Source organism: Leptidea sinapis, chromosome 13 (assembly GCF_905404315.1).
Source record: "Leptidea sinapis chromosome 13, ilLepSina1.1, whole genome shotgun sequence".
Classification (NCBI taxonomy): Eukaryota; Metazoa; Arthropoda; class Insecta; order Lepidoptera; family Pieridae; genus Leptidea; species Leptidea sinapis.
In genome coordinates, this window is record NC_066277.1 from 1,377,939 (window position 1) to 1,400,307 (window position 22,369).

At 36.1% G+C, this 22,369-nt stretch overlaps 1 protein-coding gene across 3 annotated transcripts; it reads left to right on the top strand.

The window, feature by feature from the left end:
- Positions 1-535: 535 nt before the first annotated feature.
- Positions 536-14,435, top strand: LOC126967715 (general transcription factor IIH subunit 4). 3 transcript variants are annotated; one of them, XM_050812327.1, is made up of 12 exons: positions 536-898; positions 2,349-2,453; positions 3,878-4,009; positions 5,550-5,735; positions 6,765-6,837; positions 8,321-8,428; positions 8,784-8,867; positions 9,963-10,153; positions 10,710-10,824; positions 12,446-12,589; positions 13,531-13,712; positions 13,791-14,435. In XM_050812327.1, the coding sequence occupies exons 1-11, from the start codon at positions 750-752 to the stop codon at positions 13,672-13,674; spliced, it is 1,431 nt and encodes a 476-aa protein (XP_050668284.1). In that variant the 5' UTR covers positions 536-749; the 3' UTR covers positions 13,675-13,712; positions 13,791-14,435. The 3 variants fall into 3 exon arrangements, with proteins under 3 accessions (XP_050668284.1, XP_050668285.1, XP_050668287.1); XM_050812328.1 differs by lacking the exon at positions 8,784-8,867 and adding an exon at positions 9,026-9,109; XM_050812330.1 differs by lacking the exon at positions 8,784-8,867 and adding an exon at positions 9,147-9,230.
- The last annotated feature ends 7,934 nt before the right edge of the window (positions 14,436-22,369 follow it).

Genomic DNA, 22,369 nt, shown 5'->3' on the forward strand with positions numbered 1-22,369 from the left:
ACTACAAAGCTTTGGAATGAGCTTTCTTGTGCCGTTGTTTCCGGGACGATAAAACATGGGTACCTTCAAAAAAAATCCCGTACACCTTGGTGAACCTGAATGTGATGTTGTTAGTCTTCCTTTTCCATAAAAAGATTCTGCGTAGTTTATAAATGAATATTTTTATTTCGATCGCCATTACTGAATTTTGCACATCAAGGTTTTAATGTGTGTGCCATGCATCGAATATGCTTTGCTCTCCAAATGCTAATTCAATAAATCTTACAATATTTGCACCATGGTCGGTAGTGACGGCCACATTTCTACGAATGTTTAGTACAGAATCAATGTGGAGGTGGCAGATGAAAAATCGATTATGATTGAAAAATAATAGATTACTAATCGATTATTTGCAATGTTACTTCCATTCGCTTAGAAAATCGATTTTCATCTAAAAATAAAATATCCTCGGCTTTTTATTCACATCCCTGCTCGACAGACCAAACTGAGTTTTGACTTTTGACGTTTGACGTTTTATATTTTGGCAAACTAACAGACGATAACTTTATCATGATTCGCTCTGCGTTATGCGTTTGTTATTTAGATGCCTTTCCCAGTTTAACCGAAAGAAGAAAACTAATAAAAAAACCTGTTGCCTGAAACTGAGTATGGTGAAATGATAATTGAACTAAAATCTAATTTCATAAAATTATCAGTACACTATTATTTTTACAAAAACAAGTATTTTTAAGACTCAATATTTATAAAATATGTCTGAGTCCTCAAAATCAAAATCTTTGAATCTCCATTCAACCCCCACCCTACAATGTAAGGATTTGCATGAATATCTGAAAAGTCGCTCGTCTCATTTTTTAGAAACTCTTTACAACTATCCGACTATATGTCTTGCCGTATACAGGTTAGTTATTTATCATTATATTTTTATGTGAATGCCACAAACGATTCCATACTACAGGCTATATTATCAGATTTATTTGTATTTAAAAAATCAGAAATTGTATGCTCTTAAAAGCATGTACTCTGGCATTTCATCAGCTTGCATCCTCTGCATAATAGGCTGTCCGTCATACATATGCCTATGATAACATTATTTCGTAAGGGGCGCTGTCCCATATAAAACCTACAATTTTGCGTATTTTTCAGTGTTTTTTACTTAAATTTTTGTCCTTTAAGGAGTTCAAACAATCACATGGGTTAAGTGATCACCACCTCACACATTCTCTTGCAACATATGAATTACAGGAGCACTGACAGCACAGCTATTGGATGACAATGGATCTCCATTCTTAGTTTGCCTGCGTCCTCCATTCTGTTAGGTGGCCTTCTTTTAATTTTTTTTTGCGCAGCTATGTTTCATTTGTGCATGAGGTATTAGCTATAGTTCTGGTCCAGGTAGTGGTCCCTTTTACCTAGTGTGTCTGCAACATCATTACCCAGGGAGTTACTGTGTCTTTTGGTCCATTGCAGAGGTACTCTGTTTATTGTAATCTATTTTTATGAACATGTTATGTTTTAAGTGATAACCTTCACTTCTAGGATTAATTCACAAATAAAATTTGAGAAACAAAATTTTATGAACGATGCGGGATATGAACCCATGTCCTCTGGCGTTCCGTGCCGGTGCTCTAACCATCTGAGCTAACGGTTCCAGTACTGCCTCGTTATAAAATTCTGTTTGTTTTGTTCAACTCTCAGGTTGTGGCTTCATCTACAGGATCTACTTTACAGTTGATAACCTGCTCAACCCCAATATTTGCATATTAGGAAATTGACTTGAGATGTCGCTCTTGTAAATCTAAGCAATATGTTATGTTTTTAAAGTGACAACCCTCACTTCTAGGATTTGAAAAAATTAATTAATACACAAATAAAATTTGAAAAACAAAATCTTATATTGTGGGTTTTGTAGAAAGGTCACTACTATTCCCTGTATGTAATTTATTTGTTTTAAATGTGACATTCCATGACATCTCTGATTGGTACTCTCAATAGGAGAATTGCCAAAAAGGATTTAAGATTTCAATTACAATTTTAAACAAATTAGTTTTTTGTAAGTAGAGGTATTCAGTGAGCATTATTGTATGATAATATGTATACATATTCATTAGTGGTATTTGGTTGAGTACTTGTGGCAGGCTTCATCATGCACCCTTGTTTATATGGTTGGGGCAGTAGCTGGTCCACTGTCCACTAGCATGAATGAATGGGCACCACAAATGGTGCCTGAATGATTATGAAATCTGCTGCATGATAAGTCAAATAAGTGATTATTGAACACTATTTTGAATAAAAATATATGAATAAATTATAGTCTTAAGATAATATTAATTCCATATTGTTATTTACAGAGAATTGCCAGAATTGGCTCGACATTTTGTTATACGTCTCCTATTCGTAGAACAACCAGTACCTCAAGCTGTTGTAGCATCGTGGGTCTCACAAACTCATGCAAAGTATGTTATGTGATAATTTCACTATTTTTTTTTAATTAGCTTAATATCTTTCTTAACCTCTGATTTGCTAAATGATCTCATGAGATTGGTGACCTTGAAGACCATAGACTGCAGGGCATTCAATTTTTTTTATAAGATTAAACTAATAAAAACGAGTACTTAAGATTCAACATTATATTGTGGTTTAAGTGCCGTGGGCCCACTCTTAGACTAAGATCTATAGAGTGTGTTTAGCCTTGGCTCTGACTAATCTAGAGAGTCTTAACTCTAGTCCATATTTATAAAACATCACTTTGAATGGTATGGAGTAAGGAAAAGCTCAGACTATAAGCCAAACAAAAACGGAGATCAACAATTATTTTGTATGTCATCACAACACTTCAACATTTTAAAATTCCTATATAATATGTGCATCATTTTGATTCTACATATTTTTATTCGAAATATCCTAAAGAGGTCAGCAAATTAAACTTTGATTTTTATGGACAATAACATTGTTCTTTTGCAAACATATATATACAAATATTTAATCAATACAAGAATATTTCATTGACGGACCTATTTTTATCACTGTAGTAATAAAAAAATAACATAAAATAGAGACATAAAATATTGTTCACCTGTTTTGAGGTATATAGGTAAGACCAATTTATATGTAAATAAGTTTAGTAATTTTATATATATTTTATAGTTCTCCAAAAACTAAGATGTGTACATTGCTGGCCGTGTACACCACCCAGCCACCTTCTGCGTTGGATTGAGTCGTACCTAAGTAACCAGCAGTAACCATAAAGTGTTACTGCTCATCTCTTATTCCAGTCCCATCCGGGGTACCACAAGGATCGCGTTTAGGTCCTCTATTATTTATTTAGTTAGTTAATTTATTAGCACTGCCCAGTTTTTATTGTATGCCGATGATAATAAAATATTTAAAATTACTTGTAATAGTTTCGCCATTAAATACTCTTACAAATAACCAAATAATTCCTGAGTGTGTATCATTAAAGATGTTGGAGTTTTTGACTCTTAACTACTCTTTGATGAGCAGGTTTGAACTAGAGAGTGTCCCTAATTAGTTGACCACATCTGTATGTATTTAAACATTAACAAGTAACTGTTATTGGTTAAGTTTTATATAAATACATATCTATTCTATATTTTTGTTAATATTGTTTGTTTCCAAAATAAATAAATAAAATCATCTAACATCACAATAGCTTCCACCTTATTTAATTTAATTATTAATGGTTAACTTTATGATTATTATAATTAATACTATCTAAGAAACCAAACTTAGTAACAATAGAATTATACGTGAAACACTTTATATATATGTTAATCTTATTACAAATTTAAGGTACAAATAACTCATTTGGTTATCAATTTATTAATTTGTTAGATGATATAATTATTTTTATTTGAAGGGAACAAATCAAAGCAAGTGAAGCACTGTCGGAACTATCGGTGTGGAATGAGGCACCTATACCTGGTGGTCTGCCGGGATGGTTCCTATCTCACTCTTTCAAGAAGAATCTAAAAGTTGCACTTCTAGGAGGGTATGTATGTGCTCAGTTAACAAACTCCCCACCTGGCCTTTGCTACACCCTCCAAAACATTGTATGATGCTTTATGATATTGTTGAGTAGATAGTAACCATGTTTAGTTGACGTGCAAGTATAACATGTTGCTTGTTTGTTAAAATTGTTTGAAAGTTCTGATGGCTGGCGCAAATTATATACACAATCATATTATGATTTGTTCATGAGTTTTAGCAAAGTAATCCTGTTTAACCTGGTTTTCGGAAAATAACTCCTAATCCAATAAATAAATTAAGCAAAAAAAATACACCTAATTTCAATTTTTTATTAATCATGTAACCATAGCTATGGTATTACCTTATTTCTACTGCCCTCTTGTCGGACATTCATCTAAGAGTTCCCAATCGTTCTTTAAGACAGCTTTTTACCATTCCATTCTGTAATAACAATGTGTCCTTCCATAACCCTATCTATAGAATATTTCATCAATATAATGCCCTTCTACTCGAAAATAGTGACGCCACTAACATCCACAGTTTATCTGTTTGGAAATGGAAATCTAGTTCGTATAAATTTCTTAATTAGTTTAAATTATTAAAATAAAATCTTAACATAACCTTACCGTAATTGTTCACGTCTATTTGTCCAAATCTATCTTTTTCTTTTATTAATAAATTCCTTGATTAGTTTAAATTATTTAAAAAAAATCTTAATATAACATTACCATAATTATTCACGTCATTTTGTCCAAAAGCCTTTATCATATACGATTCTTTATAAAACTCTAATAAGACCATATCTTGAATATGCATCTGTGATTTGGAATCCTTATTACTCTATTTATGGTATCTTTATAGGTGATAAAATAGAAATAAATCAGAAAAAGTTTTTGCGTGCTGTACATTTTCGACTAAATAAAAGTAGATTAAGTTCTCATGAACTATTAAATGATTACAATTTTACAACATTATCTGTCATTCGTCATTTGCTCAACACACCAGAACTATTGCAAGATATTAATTTTAGAATACCTACACTTGGTACTAGATCGCAAGAACCATTTATAGTTAATAGATGTCGCACAAATGCAGGTTTCCGCGCTCCAATTAATAGACTTATGAATTCATTCAATAAAAACTTTGTCACTGTTGATATTAATATAGATTTTAATATAAATAATTTTGCACAATTTAAAAATGTAATAAACAAGAGAATTACTGCAATACATGATCTAAAATGAAGCTCATACATTTTGTATCATTTCTAAGGAACAATTGTTTTAGCTAGATTTTAGATAATTGTTCTGTTTTTTTCTCGAAATAAAAAAAATCTGTCTTTTTATTATTATATTACATTACCTAAAGCAAGTTCTAAATTCGCTATTATTATTGTATTTTAGTAGTTATTCATTTCTGCTAAACATGCTGTGTACCCTCGTGGAGCTGCAGCCTTTCTTGTATTTAGCTGATAGTTTTTTATCTGTAAATTATGTATTTGTTGTAAATCTGTTGTGTGTACCTATTAAATAAATAAATTATAATATTATTCGCTCCGACAGAGGCCGTCCATGGAGCATGTCACAAACGTTGGAGCCGGATGGCAAAGCGAGAGACGTGGCATTCCTGGATGCATATGCGTTGGAGAGATGGGAGTGTGTGCTGCACTACATGGTGGGCAGCCAGCAGACTGAGGGCATCAGTGCTGATGCTGTCCGAATACTGTTGCATGCTGGGCTCATGACTAGGTTCACCACATAATATATCATTGAAGACATTGTTTGTCTTCTCTTGCTGGTGGAAACCCCTTTTTAATGTTGATAACATCAAAATTTTGGGGGTTTTAGAAATGCAAGAAGCTTAATTATTTTGAAGTCTTGTGGTCTATTGTTTGATAATGATTCATAGTTTGGTAGCTGTACCGTTTTTTGGGACAATACAGCTGAAATGTGGAACAGTTATCCGATGCATCAATAGAAATAGAAACATATTTATTTACCATAGGAAGTGACAATAACATAACTAATTCCAACAACACTTGGTAAACATAAAAAAGGCATTAATTTTCTCAAATTGATTCCTTTAGAATTCTTTTTGATGTCCTTTCTAACACTATCACCGCTTCGGAAACAAATGGCGCTCTGAGAGAGAAGAAGCGGCTCAAGAAACTCTCCCAGCATACCTTTTTTGCTCTTTTTAATCAAATATACAATATTGTACTGTCATTATTATTGCTATAAAATAATAATAATCTAGTCCCAGGCTGTCCGATAACTTAGCTCAGCTGTGGCGTAATAGGATTTACGACAGCGCCATTTTTTAATCAAACATTTAAATTTATTTGTAGATAATGCCTGAACAGTGGCTGGGATGAACCGGTAAATTTTGATTTAAAGGATGTCACAATGAGATTCTTGTCACCTTTTCGAAGTGCTGGTAAATGGTAATAAGAATAACTTTGACATTCATAAGCGTAATTTTTTTGACCTAAATGAGTAAAGTGATTTTGATTTGATTTAAACTAATATCTGTGTAAACTACACAACTAAAGAATAACCTTTACAAAACGTACTGAGGGTCAGACTACAGACATTTAAAAAAAAAATGAAAATAAGGGATGACACGAGCAGGACGTTCAGCTGATGGTAATTGATACGCTGCCCATTACAATGCAGTGCCGCTCAGGATTCTTTAAAAACCCCAAAAATTCTGAGCGGCACTGCAACTACGCTCGTCACCTGATGTGTTGCATACTACAATAGCTGCTCTTGTTCCAGAGATGCGGAGGATGGTTCAGCTGTCATAACTAAAGCTGGCTTCCAGTTCCTTCTGCTCAGTACAGCTAAACAGGTATCCTTCACATATATACAATATTAGCTGACCCGACAGATGTTGTTCTGTACATTATATATAACATACTGTCTTTATCCATTTGTAAATAGTATTTCATTACATCAAGAATTATTTCGTTAAATATACTTACTGTTGTTATAATGAACCCTCAAACCGTCTATAAATTCTCTGCCTAATAATGCCCATACAAACAAATATTGGAAATAAAAATAATTATGGGCCCCAAGTCTCTCTCAAGTTGGACCAAACTACACTCCATGAATTTTTATTTTTTATTAATGAATTGTCACCAGGATATTTGCGAAAAAATCACATAAATAATGCACACAAATTTTAAGATCATAATCAATATGGAGAAATAAAAAAATTTAGAGAATTCAGGTCTGATCTTTGAAATTTAAAACAAATTTCACTTTTCTATGTTTTTATCTTGCTCTCGCAACATAATATACTTTGCCATACAAAAGACTCACTAACTTGGCTAAGTACATACTTCCCTTACAAAAATTAACAACTTTAATAATTAAACTTTTGTAGGTTCTAGTGACGGTTAGTTCAGACGTGTTTCGATCTGCGCTTTAGAGACGAACACAAACCAACGCGCGAACGAAAAAACGTAAACTTCTCGTCTAGGCATCCACAATTGATCAAGTTCGTAAGGAATTCTTTCTTCTGTCATAGTGCTAGTTGGAAGGCAGATTTGACTTTGTCAAATTGGCTCTCGACCTTACAGCCAAAAGTAAAGAGCTAAGTAGCTCCTGTTGCCATTTTCGCCCACCTAAGCCCTGAAATTAACTGAACCCAATTGTGAACAAGGCCGTAAGGAATTCTTTCTTCTGTCATCGTGCGAGTTGGAAGGCAGATTTGGCGTTTTCAAATTGGCTCTCGACCTTACAGCCAAAAGTAAAGAGCTAAGTAGCTCCTGTTGCCATTTTCGCCCACCTAAGCCCTGAAATTAACTGAACCCAATTGTGAACAAGGCCGTAAGGAATTCTTTCTTCTGTCATAGTGCGAGCTGGAAGGCAGATTTGGCTTTGTCAAATTGGCTCATTGGTCCTCGACCTTACAGGCACAGGTAAAGAGCTAAATAGCTCCTGCTGCCATTTTCGCCCACCTAAGCTCTGAAATTAACTGAACCCAATTGTGAACAAGGCCGTAAGGAATTCTTTCTTCTGTCATCGTGCGAGTTGGAAGGCAGATTTGGCTTTGTCAAATTAGCTCTCGACCTTACAACCACAAGTTGCCCTGATATTAACTAATGTATTAATGCCTTGTGAGTTCACCTTCTCTACGAACTAAACATAAATTTTTATACTCTTTATTCTATGATTAGGTCAAACATGTCCTTTTTTTCTTTATATATTTTTTTCTATTCTTAATATAAAACGGGACTGTTTATTTTTATAAATAATAAAATATTGTAGACGTCGCGTATTTAACAAGATTTGTCTTCACTGGCTACTGACTGTGCTTGTTGCAGGTGTGGCTGTTCCTGCAACACTACCTGCATACGGCGGAGAAGAGAAACCTAAGCTCGGCCGAGTGCCTGGCCTTCCTCTACCAGCTCAGCTTCAGCACCCTCGGAAAGGTAGGTACCTAGCCTTTTATTGCTGCTGTAGTGTAAATAAGTGTGTGACAAGATCTATCGAAGAGATTTTTGACCTGATTGATCCTGGAATTCCAAATTAGGCTCCAGACCTCACTAGCATCCTCCCCATCAGAATATTTGGCGTTCCTCCACAGTCTGGTTCAAGGAACTCCCTACCACGTACAATCGAACTGTGAAATGAGCTTGCTTTGGTAATCTTTCCAGGCCGATTCCTCATACTGATGATAAAAGTATTTTGGCACATATGGTCGTCTGCAGCACCAAACTTAGTACAAGCACTTGAGATAACATGCTGCAGCCAGTATGATATACAAACTCGCATGTTGTGTTGCAGGACTACAGCACGGAGGGCATGAGCAACAACATGCTGGTGTTCTTGCAGCACCTACGCGAGTTTGGTCTGCTCTACCAGCGGAAGGTATGCCGGGGTGGGGCTTCTACAGTTTGAGTCGCAGGACTACAGCACGGAGGGCATGAGCAACAACATGCTGGTGTTCTTGCAGCACCTACGCAAGTTCGGTCTGCTGTACCAGCGGAAGGTATGCCGGGGTGGGGCTCCTACAGTTTGAGTCGCAGGACTACAGCACGGAGGGCATGAGCAACAACATGCTGGTGTTCTTGCAGCACCTACGCGAGTTCGGTCTGCTGTACCAGCGGAAGGTATGCCGGGGTGGGGCTCCTACAGTTTGAGTCGCAGGACTACAGCACGGAGGGCATGAGCAACAACATGCTGGTGTTCTTGCAGCACCTACGCGAGTTCGGTCTGCTGTACCAGCGGAAGGTATGCCGGGGTGGGGCTCCTACAGTTTGAGTCGCAGGACTACAGCAAGGAGGGCATGTGCAACAACATGCTGGTGTTCTTGCAGCACCTACGCGAGTTCGGTCTGCTCTACCAGCGGAAGGTATGCCGGGATGGGGCTCCTACAGTTTGAGTCGCAGGACTACAGGACATGTACGCGTGTTTATCGGTTGGTTTCGGGATTTTATCAGTTTTTCGATTTGCGGTTCAGCAGTTTTTCCACTCATTAGTGGTTTAGTGGTACATTTTAGTATATCTCTAATGTATAAGTATAATCATTATTGAAAAATGCAGTGGTTTATAATGGAGTTCCCCAGTTGGAGCGCGATGACCTTTGTGACCTTCCACAGATCCCCAGAGAATACATCAAGATTTACTCAAACTCCAGTTATGTTGTGATGGGGCAAATTATGCTCTTCTTTCTTTTTATTTATATATTATATCTTTTAATGTACAAAAAATCATCATAAATCCTTTTTAACATTTTAATTCATATTTATTTATCAATTCGTAAGTACTCCGGATCGAAGGACTATTATATTAGAGCGTTCTTTAAAAAGATATGATTAAAAGCCTACAGTGAATAGATTACTTAAAAAAAGTTAACAATGCCGCGGTAAGTTAATGCTAACTAATTTAAAATTATATATCGTGCAACCCTCTGGTATCGTACAGACATGTTACATTTATGGTTCTGGTGATTGGCATTTGCAGCGCAAGGCAGGCCGCTTTTACCCCACGCGGCTGGCGCTTAACATCACGTGCGTGCGCGATGAGGCGGGGCTGGCGGGCGGGGGGCGGGGCGTCGGCTACATCGTGGTGGAGAGCAACTACCGCGTGTACGGGTACACGCAGAGCGCGCTGCAGGTGGCGCTACTGGGGCTGTTCACTGAGCTCATGTACAGGTACGACCTCATGTGGCTACAATATTAATACAGGTTTTATTATGGACCAGACGGATGTTCAGCTGATGGTAATTGATGCCCTGCCCATTACAATGCAGTACCGCTAAGGATTCTTGAAAAAACCCAAAAATTCTGTGTGGCTCTACAATAATTGCGCTCGTCACCTTGAGGCGTAAGATGTTTAGTCTCATTTGCCCAGTAATTTCGCTAGCTACGGCGCCCTTCAGACCGGAACACAGTAATGATTACACATTACTGCTTCACGGCAGAAAGGCGCCGTTGTGGTACACATAATCTAGCCGGCTTCCTGTGCAAGGTAGCCTCCCACTCGAAAAGGTATGCCATGTATGGAATTTTTTACGATACACATTGTTTATCTGTGGCACGGTTCCCGATAAACATAGATTCACATGCGATTAATCCATTTTAATTTTTATAGATTAGTGGCCACGGCGTTTTTAATTAGTACTAGCAATATTATAATTTCTAATTGTTCAATAGACACAAGACAGATCTACTGGTGTAACATCTTAATATCTCCTTTGTGTCGTTGCAGATTTCCGAACCTGGTGGTGGGAGTCATAACGAGGGAGAGTGTCCGGCAAGCGTTCCGCGGGGGCATCTCAGCGGAGCAAATCATAAAGTACTTGGAACAACATTCGCACCCCCAGGTCAGTCTGGCGGTAGACTGTGCGCAGTGGCGGTTTTAGCACTGACTGCGCCGTCTCTGCCATTCAAACACATGCGAAAAAAATGCAACCGATTTAATGAAATAACCATCAATTAAAAAAAAAACTCAAACAAATAATTTGTGTAGAAGGGGTTGTATTTAAACACACACAATGCTTGTTATGTTAAGTTTGAACTTAGAATTCACAATAAGTAATGAATAATGTGCTGTGGAATGAGCTTCCATGTGCGGTGTGTCCGGGACGATACGACTTGGGTATCTTCAAAAACAGCGCGTACACCTTCCTTAAAGACCGGATGCTCTGGTGTTGCAAGATAATGTGGGCGGCGGTGATCACTTAACACCAGGTGACCCGTACGCTGGTTTGTCCTCCTTTTCCATAAAAAAAAGAATACTCGAACTTAGCAGTCTAGTTTATATGTATAGGGGTACGACTACCAACTGTGTTATACTCACAAATGTTAGTTGGCACTGCTGTAGCGCCAACTAACTTACACGAATCAAATTAAAGTTAGTTTAGTAAAGATCTGAATATTATATGCTATTATAGTTACTTATAATAATATTTTAACAATTATATTTATATCATTCTTTATCAACAACAATCAGATAATTACCAAAATAAACAGAAAAAATTAATGTTGATACTTTCGTGGAAATCTATGGTTTATTCACTACTGATTAAAGTGTTCTCTTCAACTAAGCAATAATTATTATATAAAATAACATTACTAATACATTAATAAATAATTGTAGTTATATAAATATATATTCCGCGGTTCGTGATGTTGGTAGCGCTTGTTAATATGTATATATTAAATAATAATAATAATAAATTTCTTTATTGGAGCAACAAAGGCACATATTTTGTTAGTAACAGGTTTAAAAAACTATGTTAGTATATTACAATTTGCTCAACATAATATAATTTATTCTTAATACATAATTCAATATAATTTATTTTTAATACATAATTAAAACATAGAATAACTTTGATAACAATCAGAGATAGTATGTTTTTATCGGACAAGAACTTGAACGAATCGTTGCAGTATTGGCAAATCCAGTTTTCCCGCTATCATATTAAGGATACTGTTTGAGCTGGAACGCAGCCTTGCCAGGACGGATGACGTCCTTTTCCTTACGATGGCATAGAAATCATCCGTTCGTGCTTCAGCAAACATACCTGATGCCAAACAAAACCGCGGCAAGCCCAGCAATAATCGATATAATAATTTTTCTGACATTTGTTAGCCTTTTTATCTAAATATTTACGCAATTTCGTTTTTGATGGATAATGTTGCTAGGATTGTCGATCTAACTTGAGAAAGATAGATTATTATTGTTCCTGCATAACTTGATCAATCTTGGCTAGTAAGAAGAGTACTTCTTAGCATGGCATAGTAATGCCCAAGAGATTTTTGTCGCTAGATTTAAGGGGCTAAGTAAGTTAGATTTAAGAGTTTTATAAGCAATTGCATATAATGGGACATCCCCTTTTACCTTTCGCCCTGCGGCTGGTTGATGAAACGCGTTCTACCGTAACGCAAGTGGTGGATCATATGAGGAGCGGTCTATGACGAGTGTGTGTGTGTGTATAGATGCTGAACACTGATAGTGCAGGCGTGGCCGCGTGTACATCTGTGCTGCCGCCCACTGTGTTGGACCAGGTGCGGCTGTGGGAGAGTGAGCGAAACCGCTTCACCTACACCGAGGGTGTTGTCTACAACCAGTTCTTATCGCAGGTGAGGGTTCCTGTCAGACCTGTGTTTCACGGAGATATACTGGATAAACTGAAATCTAAATTCATATGGCAAGTGGCGGGTGGAGCACTTCCAACCGGTTACACCTACTTAGCAACAGGTTCGAAGGACCATTGCATTCGGACTTAGGTTTATATGATTAAATAATAAATCATTTATTTTCAGGCATTACACATAGATATACAAACAATCTTAACTTAAATTAAATTACATAATACTGTTGAGTTTAATTTGATTTTAATTAAATACCTTATATTAATTATTAGGCATATCTTCTACTAGGGCTTAAAAATCAAACTTCCACTAATGGCGTTGAACTCGTTTAATAATAATATTTTATAATATAATTTTACTATTACTATTTTTATTTTATTAAATGACCCGAATGATTTAAAAAAAATTACATCTTGTATTATTGGACCAATGGACTCCGTTGCTGATAAGGATCAAACTTTGCAAAGATAAAATAGATAAAAAGTATTACGTAAATGTCGAACAGCTGCACACGATTGGTTCCTTTTGCGAGACTACTGTCACACAGAGGGACTTTTGGAGGTCTTGGATGGTTACCACACCTATGAACCATGAACACCCTATCGCACGAATGGTGTTACATACACCCTCTCTCTCTCTCTCTCTCACACACACACACACACACATATTCTCTCTCTCTCTCATGCATATACATACATTTACCTCTATCCTTTTGATTTTTAGATCTGTTTAGCCACTGTGTAAAAGTGGAATTCTGCTGACCAGTAATACTATATTTACGGTACTATGGGTACGGTATTTTATTACCTGAGTACCACAGGCACCAGCGATCCACGACTAAAACTTTTGGATCCCCTGAATTTTCGCTGTATTTTAATTTTGGTTGTTGGTGAGAAAATAAAGTTATTATTATGTAACTCGCGATGCAGGCTGACTTCGTAGTGCTGCGGGACTACGCCCGTCAAGAGCGCGTGTTGAGCTGGCAGAACGAACGCACGCGCACAATGGTGGTCACCAAGCCGGGCCACGACGACGTCAAGAGGTTCTGGAAGAGATACTCCAAGTCGTCGTAGAGGTGTCTCTCATGTGGACCTCAACTTGATGTGCTAATGTAAGGTGCTCTTGCTGTAGTTGATTGTGTTTGTGTTGGTAAAACTACTACAATAAGCTTGTTCTGTTTTTTTTACAGAGTCGCAGATACTCCATCGCATTACCAGTGGGAGGCTCCTTTGCACCGTTTTCCGGCTAGATTATGGGTACCACAACGGCGCCTATTTCTACCGTGAAGCAGTAATATGTAAGCATTACAGTGTTTCGGTCTGAAGGGCGCCGTAGCTAGTGAAATTACTGGGCAAATGAGACTTGACTTATGTCTCAAGACGACGAGCGCAGTTGTTGTGTGGCTCAGAATTTTTGCGTTCTTCAATAATCCTGAGCGGCACTGCATTGTATTGGGCAGGGTATATCAATTACCATCAGCTGAACGTCCTGCTCGTCTCGTCCCTTATTTTAATTAAAAATTAAAATCACAACTGCGCATAATTTTATATTTGCTCATTCGGCCACACGTTCTTACAAACTTCGAACAGTATTGTAAGGTGAAAAAACATTGCTCTTTCTAAAAATGTAACCAAAACACCAGTTCTGCAGCCAGGTGCCAAAGAGTTTGTACTTCAACATGACACACTCAACTCGCCGCCGGATTGATTGGTCCACCGCTCAGTGCGTGTGGCGCCATTTGTAAAAATGTAAATACGATTGAAGTAAGGTGTCTTTTTTTATCAACTTTAATTTGTTCAACTGTAAATATAAATTGTAAGCAATTATTTTATAATTCGTTATTTTATTTTCGACAGTCCCTTTAACTATTTTAATAGATGCTTATATCTTTATTCATAATTCTATATGATTTATTATCACAGACTAAAAAGTGCATCACGGATAGTCTGTCGTCTGCGATAGGCCTAAACTTTTTGAAATATATATATTTTTTAATTACTTCCCTTTAAAATATGCAAAGAGAACCTCAAATTATATCTTTGATTTATTCTCTTAAAAGAGCTAAACTCTCATTATTGGAACGAAGTTCCTTATCGCGCGTTGCGAAAGGGAAAGGAAAAAATTAAGACCAAAAGTTGTAACGACACTTTTTTTGCATATAAATAATTGACAAGAAACAATGATTGACATTTGACACATTTCTGAGAAATTACATTGATTGTTTATTTTATTTATTTAGAGCATTGGTAACAAGGCCAAATCAAACCAAAATACGTACTTAGATTATAATGGGGCTGACATGTACATATGTATAAAAGCCCATAAATCAATAAAGAAAAAAAAAAACAAAATACAATAAACGAATATTTAAATACGTTTATAACTGCAAAATTACATTGAGATAAAAGCAAAACATAATGACGTTCACAGTTTACCATTTTGATGTTATTGAAGTTAAACTTCTGCGACTATTATACGTTGCGCGCGCACAACGACAACTAAACAAAAGTTTTCTGTCTGACGTTTGCGACATTAATTATTATTTTTTTGGTTTCTCCGTCCAATATTAGGACAGGCAAAGGGTTCAAGCCAATACAGCCGTATTCCTTAATATTCAATAATTTATTACACGATTTTTACAATATAGTTCTTTCTACAACGTAGAATAGCACGATGAATAAATAATTTTAAGGATTTGTTTTGTTACGCCAAAGAAGTATAACTTCTTGCGTGCATGCATAAGTATACCTACACTTTTTTTATTTTAGACAGTGGAATTTAATGAAAACTACCTATTTTTTCCTAGAAAATCAGTAAAATTAATATTTTTATAATAAGGAACTTCGTTCCTATCCGGTGCTCCACGACACCACACGGTTTTTCTTGTATGAGCTTTTGTCAATGTAATTTCTGGCAATCGGGTAAGACCCGCCACCAATTACGAAACTTCAAGAGATGTGATGTAAGTTTTTTACGTAAGAGTATGCTCTAACATTGTAATTATTATGACGGGTACTCACGATATATATTTTATTAATTTGGTGATATTTCGATCCAATTGCATGAATCGTGGTCGCTGCGGGACTGCGGTGGCGGCGAGAAACTCTTCTCTTCTTAGAAATATAACAATATTCAAAACATTTTTAATTTATATTTGTTGTTCAACTCTTCAACATTACTAGTAAGAACATATACTACAAAGGTATTACTGAAAATAATAAAACCTTTATTGAATTGATTATTTGAAGATATCTAGAAAACACTAAATTCACTAAAAACTCGAAATTCTATGATGGCATATGTTCAACGCTCCCCGGTACGAAATATGGACAAATCAAAGCCCCCTAGTACTCAATCAAAAACGGACACTGACTCAAATGAGACCCTGCAAGATGAGCAAGCAAATAAAAAACGATCCAAACGCCTGAGGCCGAATAGCTCCCCAAATAAAAAGTATTTAATTGATGATACAACGCCTGAACTATCAAATATTAACTTAATGCAATCCTTGCCCACTCAAACTACATTGCTGTCAAAACTAGTCGGAGATATGGATGCCTTGAAGAAACAGAATGCTGAAATTCAAAAATCTAACCAAGATATACATAAAATAAACGAAGAAATTAGGGAATCTATTTCTTTTATGAATATCCAATTTGAACTCCTAAAAAATTAAGTTGAATATTTGAAAAAAGAGCGGCAACAACAACAACAATATATTACAGAACTAGAGCGTAAACTTCTAGATACTGATCACAAATCTCGGTCGTCTTGTATCGAAATACGTAATATTCCGCCACTTGAACAAGAAAGTGTTAGTAAGCTTAATGATCTCTTATAATCTAATATTAGTCAAGCAGTCGGATTACCTATTTCCCCAAGTGACCTTCGTGATGTGTACCGCCTTCCTGGAAAAACATCCACTACGCGACCTATTATTGTGGAATTTTCCACAGTACTAAGAAAACAGCAGTTGCTATCCTTTGTGCGAAAATTCAATAACCAAAAATTGGCCATGATAAATTAAACACTAAGCTGATTGGCCTCCCCGGGAATCAGAAACCTGTGTACATAGAAGAAAAAATACCATCAAGAACTAAAAAACTTTATCCCCAAGCCAGAGAATTTCGTAAGAAGAACAAATACGCTTTCTGTTGGTGCTCTAATGGCAATATCTTCCTCCGGAAAAAAGAAGGAGATAAACAAATCATAATTAGATCAGAGCAGTGTCTAGTAGATTTGCAGAAAAATATATTGTGACTTTATTAATTAAATTTCAAACGGACACTTTTAATTTTAAATCTAGTATTTTCAATATTATTTATGTTAAATTGCTACTGTGTAATAATAACTCACACATGCAATACACACACAATATAACATATATCCCACAACTTAATCTACTGACATTCAAAACACACAATCCTAATCTGAAGTTAGCATTATGTAAGGTAAAAAGTCAATATCATTTTATACCAATAAGTTACATGTGTATAACTACACTCCAACTACTCTCACAGATATCACACAACAAAAGCACTCTCGTATGCATGTTTATATTATATACTAAAATGGCCACACATAGAACATCAGTGTCTTATGACTACCAGTCACAATTAACTCACTATGGATAGTTTAAATAATCTGCACGAATTAGATGAGATACAAACTGCAACCTCAATTAAATGTGATATTCAAGATCTATCTAAAAATGTAAGTAGTTCCCACAATAACTTATATATTATTACTCAAATCATTAGAAGTATATACAAGAACATTGATGATATCCAGATAACGTTATCGCAACTTAGCTTTGAAGTTGATATTGTAATCCTAACTGAATGCAGACTAAATTTAGCTAAACCAATCCCTGTTTTGACAAATTATACTTCCTATCATACAGTTAGACTACTTAATCAAAATGATGGAGTTGTGGTTTATGTAAAAAGTAACTTGCAGGTCCAAATACTAGAATTAGCTCTTTGTGAAGCAACTGGACTTCAGATTGTGACCTCTAATTATACTTTACTTGGAATTTATCGATCCCCATCCTACAACAAAGCTGATAACTTTATTTCTTCCCTCAATTCATGTCTTGAATCTATCACGCATCACAGAAATATATTTATTCTAGGCGACATAAATATTGACCTTATACCTACTCAGACTGAAAAAGCCCATGAACGTAGGAATAGGCTTGAATATTTAAATGTACTATCTTTTCATGGTCTCTTACCGGGCCATACTACATCCACGAGAGAGAATAGCTGCATCGATCATGTCATTCTCAAACTAGAAAAGAACGAAAATAAAGCTTATGTAGCTGTACTAAATACTACAGTAACAGACCACAACATGGTGGTGTTGACTATATCGAGCACATATGAAAAAAAGTCAAAACGCAAGATTAAAACTACTACTGATTTTAACAAAGCATATCGCACCCTTATATCCACTGACGTTACTAAATTAAATATATTTAATGACCCTAATTTATTTTCTAATTATTTAATAGAAATGATCAAATCTGCTATCCAAGTAAACACTAAACTCTCAGTGATATCGCACACTAAAAGAATATTGAAGCCATGGATAACGCCTGGAGTTTTGCGTTGCATCAAACTTCGAAACAATATGCAAATTAAACTGAGATTAAACCCACAGAGTCTTATTCTAAAATTAACCTACAAACGTTTCCGAAATTATTGCACTAACCTCATAAAGAAGCTTAAAATAAAATACAACAAAGATCAAATAAATAAGTCCCTAAGACACCCTAGAGCTCTCTGGAGTACTATAAATGAAATAACTCATTATAAGCCTCCTAAAACTAATAACATCGAGCTACTTAATATTACTCCTGACCCACAAAACTCAGTAAATCTGATTCATAGAATCTTTGTTGAAAATGGACAAAAGCTGGCTAAAACAATTATTGAGCAAACTGGCTCCTACCAAAGTCCCTCTATACATCATTTTCATACATCTTCTTTTGTACTACTTGATACTGATACTGAAGAGATCAACAGCATACTTATGAGTCTTGACTCTAGAAGCGCTCCTGGCTGGGACGGAATTTCAACGAAATTTCTAAAGCTCTCTGAAGATTACTTGATCCCACTTATAACAAGATTGGCTAATCTCTGCTTTAAATCGGGTATTTTTCCTTCCTCTGTAAAGCGTTTCATTGTTACTCCTGTGTACAAGAGTGGGACTAAAACTGATGTAAACAATTATAGACCTATCTCTGTATTGTCTGCTATTTCAAAAATAATAGAAAAATTAATTAACAATACACTTCTTAAATACTTCAATAAATATAATATTATTTCTAATTGTCAATATGGCTTTAGAAAAGGTGTTTCCACACAAGACGCAATTTTAGGATTAACAAAAACTATAGTAAGAGAAGTGGACAAGGGCAATAAATGTCTCGCAGTTTTCCTAGATTTAAAAAAGGCCTTTGACACAGTTTCTATTCCCATTCTTGTGCGCAGATTGGAGGGCCTGGGCATTCGTGACAAAGCCCTCTCTCTCCTAGACAGCTACCTAAATGACCGAATACAGGAAGTTAAGGTTGACCTATACCACAGCACAATGGAAAATGTGAAATTTGGCGTACCGCAGGGCAGTATCCTTGGCCCCACACTCTTTTTAATCTATATTAACGACCTATGTAACCTCCAGATCGACGGGGCGAGTATATTCACTTATGCTGACGACACAGCCATTGTTTTCTCTGGTATCTCGTGGGAAGCCGTACAGAGGAAGGCTGAGATGGGCCTTGAAAGAGTCTCAAATTGGCTTAACCAAAATCTATTGTCACACAATATATCAAAAACAAACTATATATGTTTCTCTCCAAATGACAGATACCAGCCCGTTCAAGACTTCTATATCAGAATCCATTCATGCTCCAACCCACACGATTTGAATTGTAATTGTCCCTCCATAGAAAAGGTGAATTGTACCAAATATCTCGGCATCCTGATTGACCAAAGGTTAAGTTGGCATTCTCAAATCGAACTGGTCATAACCAGGGTGAGAAAACTTATGTGGATTTTTAAAACTCTGCGGCACGTTATGAATAGCACAGTCCTTAATAAAATATACATCGCTTTGGCTCAATCAGTGATCAACTACTGCATCCCGGTATGGGGCGGTGCAACTAAGATAAGCCTCTTAGAATTGGAAAGAGCTCAAAGATCACTTCTCAAGGTCATGTACTTCAAACCTTTAAGATTTCCAACTGATTTGACTTGTAATCTTTTGACAATTAGGAAACTTTATGTTCTTAACATCATTTCAGCCGTCCACAAGTCACTTCCGCTAGATCACTCTAAATTGATCAGTAGAAGAAATGATAAAGTAGCAGATACCATTACTGTTCGCACTACTTTTGCTGAACGACAGTTTAGCTGTCAATCAGTGTTCTTATATAATAAAATAAATCGTGTCCTAAATATATATCCTATGACATTACATCTATGCAGAAAAGCTTTAAATAATTGTCTAACTTGTCTTGCTTATGATGAAGTGGAAAATCTTCTGATCAGACTGACATGATAAACACACGCATTGCATAGATGGACCCAATCAAAGGTCCAATTCAACCCACATCCACACACTCACTCACACACACACACACACACACGCACACACACTTAATTGTAAGTTGTAAAATTTGGTTTTTAATCATTTCTGTTTATTTCTATATTGTTTACTAAATAAAAAGTTATCTGCTAAGGAAGTTGCGAGATATTCCCAATAATCCATCAATCTGTACACGTGGCGCCTAATACGTTTTAGTCTATGATTCCCTAATTCACGACACACACTACTGACGACGTCCATACATTCGGGTCTTTTTGTAGCATTTGGACATCGTGAGTATCCGTCATAATAATTACAATGTTAAAGTTTCGCGAGTATAAAAGTTTAAAAAGCATTCTTGTTCCCACGCTCCATACGCTCTATGATTGACGTAGCCCACACGCGCACCTTACGCCGAGCTCTATATGAATCCGTAGACAGTGCGATCACAGCCGTTAGCAGCTGACGTCTGGTGAACATATGCAGTCACCCAGACTCGACTCCAGGAAGCCTTCAGCACATCATCCACAAGGACTCGATGACTTCAGCACATATGTAATACAGCCGTAGTAGTAGACGTATACTTTCCACGTGCTTCCAGTAGAAGAGATGTCTGAACATCATCTACTAGCACGCTATAGTCGAGTGATTAGAATGCCAAACAATGTCAACAAATGTCTCTATGCCAGTGAACTGTGGACAATCTGTTTTATTTTTGTGCTCTTTTGCTAATTAATTGGAAGCAACCCAGACTGTTTCATCATCGCAAGAGACAGTAGGTAGCTACTTGTAATGGGTTGTATTAAATGTTGCCACCATTGCGGATTTTTTTTTTCATATATAATGTTCAACAGGAAATTTAGCTACTGGGAGGAAATAAAAGCAGGTTATTATTAGTGGATTACGCACCTTAGGTTTCTGTGCTCATGTGATGACAATTATATGGTATCTGGGTTAGGCTCGCTACCAAGATATTTGATCTCCACTGCATCGGCATCATTTCTAGATGAAATATTTGTAAGGGAAGACTTAGAAAATTTATAATAAATTAATATGAATATAAGTTTTGATTTTATTTTAACCCACCCTTAAATTCGATTACTACTCAGACAAATAATGTTATACTTAACATAATTAGCTTTTTAATATTATATTCATAAATAATATCGTCTATCTCCACTTTTTTATCTGTTGAGAGGTATTCCATAATAATTTCACAACCATCACATAGTATTGCCTGCATCTAGAGTAGGCAATAGGTACTAATCGAGTTATTGAGGCTGTGTTCTTAAAGCCGCTATCACCTAGATACTGAAATGATCATTATTGGATTTCCCTTTTACTCTCGTCTTTACCTGATACCTATATTACAGGGAGGGTCTAAGATGGAACACGCAATAAGAAATTAACTATTAAGGCTTTTTTTCGCTACGACGGAACAGTAAAACTGTTTGGATTGGCTTAAATATTTGAATGATAGCTAGTCAGGCGGACCAATATCTATTGGTAGACCTATGACATACGACATATGATAGGATCTCCTACTAAGATTACTGGGTTTTTGACTATTTCAATAATATTTAATATTTGTCAAATTAGAAATAAAAAAAAAGATTAGAGGTAGAAACAAGAACTTAATTAAAAATGGTTTTATGGCGTCATAAGACAGAACTAAATGTAGAGACACTATAATTTAAAAATAAATCTATATTATTTTCGAGTTCTCTGATGTGAGTAAAAAAATATCTCTAATCAGAAACGTTACTCTGTGACCAAAATGAACTACAGACTACTCTGTTACATAGATGGCGCGCGGAAGACCGTTAAATGAACTCGTAGCGCTCAAGGTAGCTGGTATTTAGCAAAGAGGATGTAAATACTAGATAATAAGAGACGGGACTGCCTAAGTAAAATTGAAATTTAGTTTAGTATGAAGCTTGCAGTGATTGTCAAAACATGAGTTACAAGACCAAGTCCGTCTATTACAAGATTCTATCCGTCATCTGTCAATCTATCAACGACTGCAGGTTTCATACAATCGAGTGAATCGCTTTTTTTCTTTAGTTTCGCTAGGCTGGCATTTAGTGTCGCCTTAACCAGATAACGCAGGTCTGATGCCACACGCCTCTTGCTCAGTCTAGAGAGATATTGTGGTTCAGTAAAATAAGAGACATG

Excerpts from the sequence above, each read along its gene's own strand:
- LOC126967715 (XM_050812327.1), top strand. The coding sequence starts at position 750 with ATGTCTGAGTCCTCAAAATCAAAATCTTTGAATCTCCATTCAACCCCC. Across the intron at positions 4,010-5,549 it reads AAAGTTGCACTTCTAGGAGG|AGGCCGTCCATGGAGCATGT; the intron begins GTATGTATGTGC and ends TCGCTCCGACAG. Across the intron at positions 10,154-10,709 it reads TTCACTGAGCTCATGTACAG|ATTTCCGAACCTGGTGGTGG; the intron begins GTACGACCTCAT and ends GTGTCGTTGCAG.